The sequence below is a fragment of the Cladophialophora yegresii genome (genome assembly GCF_000585515.1).
Source record: "Cladophialophora yegresii CBS 114405 chromosome Unknown aczIN-supercont1.7, whole genome shotgun sequence".
Classification (NCBI taxonomy): domain Eukaryota; kingdom Fungi; phylum Ascomycota; class Eurotiomycetes; order Chaetothyriales; family Herpotrichiellaceae; genus Cladophialophora; species Cladophialophora yegresii.
In genome coordinates, this window is record NW_006913051.1 from 526,303 (window position 1) to 533,043 (window position 6,741).

Here is a 6,741-nt window from a genome sequence, read left to right on the forward strand (position 1 = left end):
TTCACTGCGCCCAAGAGCAACCTGTTTCTCACCGAAGCCCAGGCTTACTTGAAGGCTCTTATGGACCTGACTGAGCATGTCCAGGGCCCTGTGGTTGTCTTGTCGTGCTGAAACTTCCCCCAGCACCGGTGAAGTGGGCTTCTGTGTTTAGAGCGGCGAACTAAGCAAGTGACATCATTGGACACTCCGGGGTCGACGTCCTCCCGTCCCATCACGGCGCACCACGCCTTCTGTGAGACTCATTCGCAGACCGCCGTGCTGTCCCATCGACCACGTGGAGAATATCAGCATGTTTACATTTTCTGTCCGGGTCCTCTTCAGGTCCTCAGTGACTCCGTGCCACCATAGCCACATGTCCTAGCAAATCTTATCGTCACTTACACCTATATATGTTCTCTCTCCGCCTCCTAGATTGCCTTGACTTCGGCTTCCACTCCTTCAAAGGATAGTCTTTGGACAAAAATCGAGCTGACCTGACTTGGGATTCACTGCTAGAGCATCCTTGAAATCAGCCCCAGAAACGTTTGTTTGCTATCAGCCTTTTGCTCTACAGCGCAGTGCACTGACTCTTTTTCTTCCTACGCTTCGCAACACCCCACCATGGGTGACGCCTCGTCTCCTGCTCCCCCGGAGCAGTCGTCCTCGGTGGTTCCCATTCGGATCCTAACACAAAACATCCGCTTCGCAACCGACAATCCAGACCGGGCAGAGAAACTGTGGCCGGACCGATTCCCCCACCTGTCCAGCCACTTCAAGTACCACACGCGGCCACACTTCGCGCCGCCCACGACGCTGGTGTGCATGCAAGAAGTGCTCCACGAACAACTTGTCGACCTCCACCAGAAGACGTTCAACACCTCGAGTGCCGCACACCCGGCCAACAACAGCAACAACAGCAACAACAACAACGACTGGACCTACGTCGGGGTCGGCCGCAACGACGGCAAGACCAAGGGCGAATACAGCCCCGTCTTCTTCCGCCAGTCGGCCTGGAAATGCATCCACTTTGATACCATCTGGCTGAACGAGACCGGCCAAGTCGGCAAGAAGGGCTGGGACGCCGACTCCGTCCGCATCCTGACCTGCGCGGTGCTGGAGTCGGTTGGCAGCTCACACGGCTCACCCCGTGGCGACCAGTCAACGTCACCCAAGCGAATCCTCGCAATGAACACGCACCTCGACAACGAGGGCGAGATCTCCCGCCGCGAGTCCGCCAAGGTGATCCTGGCCATGGCGTCGCGCCTCCGTGCCCGCTTCTCCCCCGGCTTCACATTCCTGTGCGGCGACCTCAACTCCCGCCCCAACGGCGACGCCTACCAGATCTTGAATAGCCCGGGGTCCGGCTTCGTCGACGCCCGCCGTCTCATCCCCGATGACGGAAATAAGGACGGCAAGATCTACGCCTTGGGTAACGAGCTGACGTTCACGGGCTTTCCTGAAGATCCGGCCGCCACGGGCGCCGAGAGGATCGACTTTGTCCATCTGGGCGTTCCGCCGCAGGACACGTCTCCAGAGAGGGAACCAAACGCACATGACACCTTGAGAGACATGGTCCAGTGCTATGGTGTGCTGCCTAATCGATTCGACGATCGGGTTTGGTTGAGTGATCATCGCGGTGTCGTCGTGGATGTGCTGGTGGAGTTGTAGGTCTCCTCTGCTTCTCTTCTTGCGCTGGATTGGACGGATAGCTTGGGTACGGACCAGAGAGGAGAGGACGGGATAAAAAGGGAAATTTACTTGCATTCAGATGGGCACTGCATTGCGAATCGGCTTCTGGATTACAGTACGTTGGGACTGCTGTCATGCATGGTCTGTAGGCAAGATGCGCGTGTGTTCGCATCGTGTGGTTAACAATTTCGATTTCAGGGGTTACAATACAGGAGATCGTCTCCCGCTGTTCCTACACTAGATATGTAGGACGGACCAGGTCGTCAAAAGATTCCTTTAATGTACAGAGACCTTCTTTCCTATACAACCGAAGCCATATAAGCAGAAGGTTGTATCGCTTCCGTCATCTACACCACGCACGTAAGAAGCTCCCTTGAGAACCCTCCCCTTCGCCTGTTTCGATGCTTACCTTTGGAGGATAAAGATGTGGTCAGCCAACAAGGATAAGATCCGGCGATTGAACTTCGTCGGACTTGTAATCTACCAGCGCCTCACCACGCGGATGCACCTTCGCCGTTTCCCATGGTCCTTCACGAATACTGATAATGCCTCGACACGGTTGCTGCTGCTACTGTGCAACAAGCATGTTGCGCACACTGCGCCAATAATGCGGATGCACCGTGCTCTCCACCTCGTCTTTGCTCAACCAGCGGAAGTCGTGGATTTCTTCAAGGCCCATGTTGGGGGCGACAACCACGCCCTTCTTATCTCGTGCAGAGCCCTTCACTAGACCAGCGGGGAAGTTCTCAGTCATGGTGTCCTCGCTTTCACTCGTATTGGCGGTGGTCGGCAGTGCAGCTTGCCCAGCCATGATCCGCGCTTTCATGAAGAAAGTCTTTTCGCCATCGATAAGCGATTGAGTGGCTGCGAGATCTTGTTTGAGTGGCTGCGATTCCGAAGTGGAAGACATTTCGGTTGTCGCAGGCGTTGATTCTGAAAGAGGCAGAGCAGCGCGCCCGGGGATGTACCTCTGGGGTAAGGATGGAGAAGGGCGCGGAGAGGAGAATTTCACGATGGAATGGCCGACGGGATGGTTGCCCACGAAGAAGGTGTTCATGTTGGGACCGAGGGAGGTGAAGAGGATTCGTTGCGCAGCCTGCCAAAGATATCTGTTAGCATTCATTTGCGCGTTCCAGATCCCTCGTCTTGCGCGAAACCACAGTGGGTAAACGGATCAGCAACTTACCTCTTTCAAGCCTTCATACCCAGCGATGGGCCCGGAAGGAAACTTCCAATTCCACGTCTCGTCTCCGTTGTCGTCGCCCTTTGTCTTGACCAGCAAGTACAGTGTACGCTGCAACCGCCTCTCCAGACTCCTCAAGTCGCCCTTCTCGTCCGCTTCTGTCGTCCTCCGTAAACCTGCGTACTTTGGATTGCCTCTCCCAGTGAATTCTGCTTGCCTACCTTCCTCGGCAACCAACTTCTCGACGATCTGCTCCGGACGACCGGTCTCATCACCCACGAGGACCTCATCGTTCCATGACTCTTTCGTGTACGCGTTGTACATTCCTATATCCCGTGTGGCAGTGCCTCCCCGTTCGCGTCGGTGTTTTCTCCAGTGCTCAAATGCGGGCGTGTTACGACGATAGTAGAAATACTGCGTGAACGGCAGTACTAAGCGTTCATTGAGTCGCCGCTGGTACAGGTAATAGGCTGTTTCGAAGGGGTGCGGGTCCGGCGTTATTAGCGGTGGACGTGAGAGCACGACGCCGGCTTTTATTGTGAACGTCGGTTGAGGCGCAAGGAGGGCTTCGGCACCGAGGGGAGAGAGTTGAGTGATCGGAGGGGCAGTATCTTGAGAAATCCCTTGAGCAGCGGCTGCTGCTGCATAGCTTCTTCGTGAAAGCGTCTGAAGGCAGGAAGAGCAGATGTGCTGCAGTGCATTGGGAGACGCTACAGTGGTCATGTGAGCGTTCCGTCCATGAAAGATCCAATGCGTTGGGCACATACCGAGAGCGCCAATGACGCGCTTGACGCCTCTGGAGCGAGGAGACATGTTGCTGCGAGCGAGCGACGCCTGGTTACACGCCGTGGAGGAGTTGAAGTGTCCTTTGCTTTCGATGCACGATGCTCAATGCTCGAAAAAGTTCCAGGAGCGAATCACGATCGAGGGTGCAAACGGCAGGTCTTCCGAACAGCTATATTTTCCACACTTCCTCTCTCACGCGCCTTTGTTGTTCTTCAGTAAAGGTTGGACAGGATGTTGAGCTTGGTGTGAATAATGAGGACCCTCCGTTATGAAGCCAGGCCGACCTGCCGCGGAGCATCGTCCAAGCACAAATTCGAGCGACCAGGATCCTATGCCTACCGTGTCCCGAAATATCGTTCGCTGAAACGAGAGGCAACACCACCATTGTGTTCAAGCACGTCTTGAAAGCGCGACCGGCACTAATTCCTTATCATGAACTGTCCATCTCTATGGCTTCTTCATCATCATACGGTGCCCAGACTGAAATTCAAAAGGGAGTCCTTTTCGCTAGCAGGACCGACTCTTCATTGTTATGAAGGTACTGTTAGATAGTTACTCCGTACAAATTGTCCAAACAAGGAATATCTTGAGAGTCAGGGAAAACCAAACTTAGGAGACACCTCAAGCCTTCGGCCGTGCTCCAATCGAAACACAGAGGTTCCCATTCATCCTCTCTGCATCTGCTTGTCCCCGTCCTCAGATTGGCACCATCAGAGGACACATGACACTCGCGCCGCCGTCCACAACCATGTTCGCTCCTGTGATATACGAGCTGAACCCACTGGCGAGGAAACCTGCAACTCGGCCAACCTCCGCCGGCAAGCCCGCCCTCTCTAGGCCGATGTTCTGCTTCTGCATCTGCGGGCTCTGCAATGCTGCGGGAGGTAGTTGCGTGTTGTAACTCATTAGATTCTTCTTATCGTCGAATCCATTCAGAGAGACACCCACGTCGATTTGCCCAGGGGATATGGCGTTGATCCGCACACCTGTGCCCTTGAGCACCGCGACACCGGAGCGCACGACGCCCAGGGCTGCGTGACTTGACATGGTGAAACACGGTCCCCAGCAACCCCCGTAAGTGCTCGCAGTGCTGGACACTACAATTATGCTTCCATACCTCTGATCCTTCGGTGCGGCATTGGGATACGTCCCTTTAGGGGATGTCTTTTGCATCGCATGCGGTGCGTATTTCAGTGCGAAGAATGGAGCCAGGCTATTCGCTTCGAAGCATCTTTGGAGATCGGCCGGCGTGGTTGCGTCGATGGAGGGAGGACCCAAGAGACCCGAGGAACATACCCATACGTCAAGGCGGCCATAAGTATTCAGGGCTTCATCGATGAGGGTGAGGGTGTCTTGTTCAGAGGAGATGCTGTAAGGATAGTCGATGATCTTGGTATTAGGGTACTGCTTGGAGAGAAGAGAAGGGAGGCCTGAAGATTCTTCGTTCGCTGTGCACGCATAGATGGAGGCGGCACCATGAGCTTGACCGGCAGAGTCGATTAGTCCTGCTGAACAGTGGATGAAGGAGTGAGGAGTCACATACCAGCTAACTCGGTCACAATAGCACGTCCCACGGGCATGTTTGCGCCTGTGACCACACAGACAAAGCCATAGAGCTTCCCATCTGCTCGGTATGGGGAGAAATGGTCTGATTCTTCTTCTAAAGTCATCGAGTCGGGCATTGCTGCAGAAGCACAGAAAGTATGAACGAGGTCCTAGCAGTCAGGACTATACACGTCGCGAAATCACGAGATGTGGCAGAAGCTCGACTGACTATTCACACAATGTCATCAATCTGATACGTACAGAAAATCGTATTGAGATAATGCGCCAAACCTTCTGGCTTGATTGAGCTCGCGGTGAGCTTGCAACTCTGCAGCTCTGACGTGCAACCACGAAGTAAGCTGCCATCCCGACTCACCTTGTGGTTATCTAGCCAATGGCAACAGACTTGATTTGCTTGCATGGTGCCCAGGCTGATACGAAACCACAAGATAGGATTATGTCGAGTCTTTCTCCGCGCAATCGCAGATGGAGCGACGACGATCGCGTCGAGGTGGAGGGATAAGGCTTCGTTATCGCCTCGGTCTGATTGGTCGGTTTCATTACTGACAAGTATTAAGTCGCGGAACGCAAGTTTTCACTCTGCACTCCTGCCATTCCCAGAGAACACATGGCCGACAGCTACCTTAGGTAGTAAGTGTGGAATACTCCGTAGAGCCTCTGATATTTGGTCCAGAATATGTGTCACCTTTCACGGATAGCACCGAATCATCCTTGCGGAACCGATGACGAAACCTAACCAGTCAGGCACGTTGTGAACGAGCACAGTGTCAAAGCGAAGAAGGCGGCAGGAGGTACTTCGTACATAGCACCTTTAATGGGTCGTCGGCGTAAATAAAAGACTTCATGGTGTACGGAGTACAGTCGAGCCCGTGGAAGGAGCCATCTGCAATATCCGAAAGATCGTTCTCTGTACGAGGTAATAGCTTGTTAAAGCTTGATCAGGAAGGCGCCATCCCCAGCATTAGGCTGCACCCGGCCTCATTTGCAGCGCTAATGCAGGACAAGCCCTGCGCCTGCGAACTCGAGCAGAATCGCGCCGTGACGTTTGTGGTTCTTCGTCAGACTCACTGGGTGCTCACTGCCGCTTTCTGCCTCTTCTCACATGCCGTAGACGCTGCACAGCTTCTCAACATTTTTCAGACAACCTCGATGGTGCTTTCCCCTGGAGGCAAAATGTACCTCTGCCGCTAAGCACGACTGGGCCATGTCGTACCTTGCCAGCCACCGCCTTCACCTCCTCTCGCTCTGACAAGGTGGTGAAGTCGTCCTTCGATCAAGCCGTCGCATTCAACATCAGTACCGTGAGAGAAGCCCCACTGTGTGCAAAGCTGAGTCTCTCACTATGACCGTCAAACAATGCTCGACATTGCAGTTTCTTGTGCAGTGACATCTTCTTTGCAATCCCATCATACCTCTCCCGAAAAGGGTAAAAGAGATCTCTTCTGGGTAAAGCAGCACATGTTTCACCATCGCTCCGCTCCGCTTGAGTTTAGATACCTGCCGTGTAGGGTCGGTGCATCTCTGTATGCAACTCCCTG

The 6,741-nt window shown here is 54.1% G+C and overlaps 3 protein-coding genes across 3 annotated transcripts; 1 reads left to right on the forward strand and 2 right to left on the reverse strand.

The window, feature by feature from the left end:
* Window positions 1–600: 600 nt before the first annotated feature.
* A1O7_09323 (uncharacterized protein) lies at window positions 601–1,647 on the forward strand (the record flags this gene model as incomplete). The annotated part of the gene is made up of 1 exon (XM_007763311.1): window positions 601–1,647. One exon carries the CDS (start codon window positions 601–603, stop codon window positions 1,645–1,647), a length of 1,047 nt encoding a protein of 348 aa, XP_007761501.1.
* A 589-nt stretch (window positions 1,648–2,236) lies between these two features.
* Window positions 2,237–3,664, reverse strand: A1O7_09324 (uncharacterized protein; the record flags this gene model as incomplete). The annotated part of the gene is made up of 4 exons (XM_007763312.1): window positions 2,237–2,334; window positions 2,440–2,554; window positions 2,681–2,764; window positions 2,855–3,664. The coding sequence occupies 4 exons, from the start codon at window positions 3,662–3,664 to the stop codon at window positions 2,237–2,239; spliced, it is 1,107 nt and encodes a 368-aa protein (XP_007761502.1).
* A 669-nt stretch (window positions 3,665–4,333) lies between these two features.
* A1O7_09325 (uncharacterized protein) lies at window positions 4,334–5,319 on the reverse strand (the record flags this gene model as incomplete). Its single annotated transcript, XM_007763313.1, has 2 exons — window positions 4,334–5,118; window positions 5,181–5,319. The coding sequence occupies 2 exons, from the start codon at window positions 5,317–5,319 to the stop codon at window positions 4,334–4,336; spliced, it is 924 nt and encodes a 307-aa protein (XP_007761503.1).
* Between the last annotated feature and the right edge of the window lie 1,422 nt (window positions 5,320–6,741).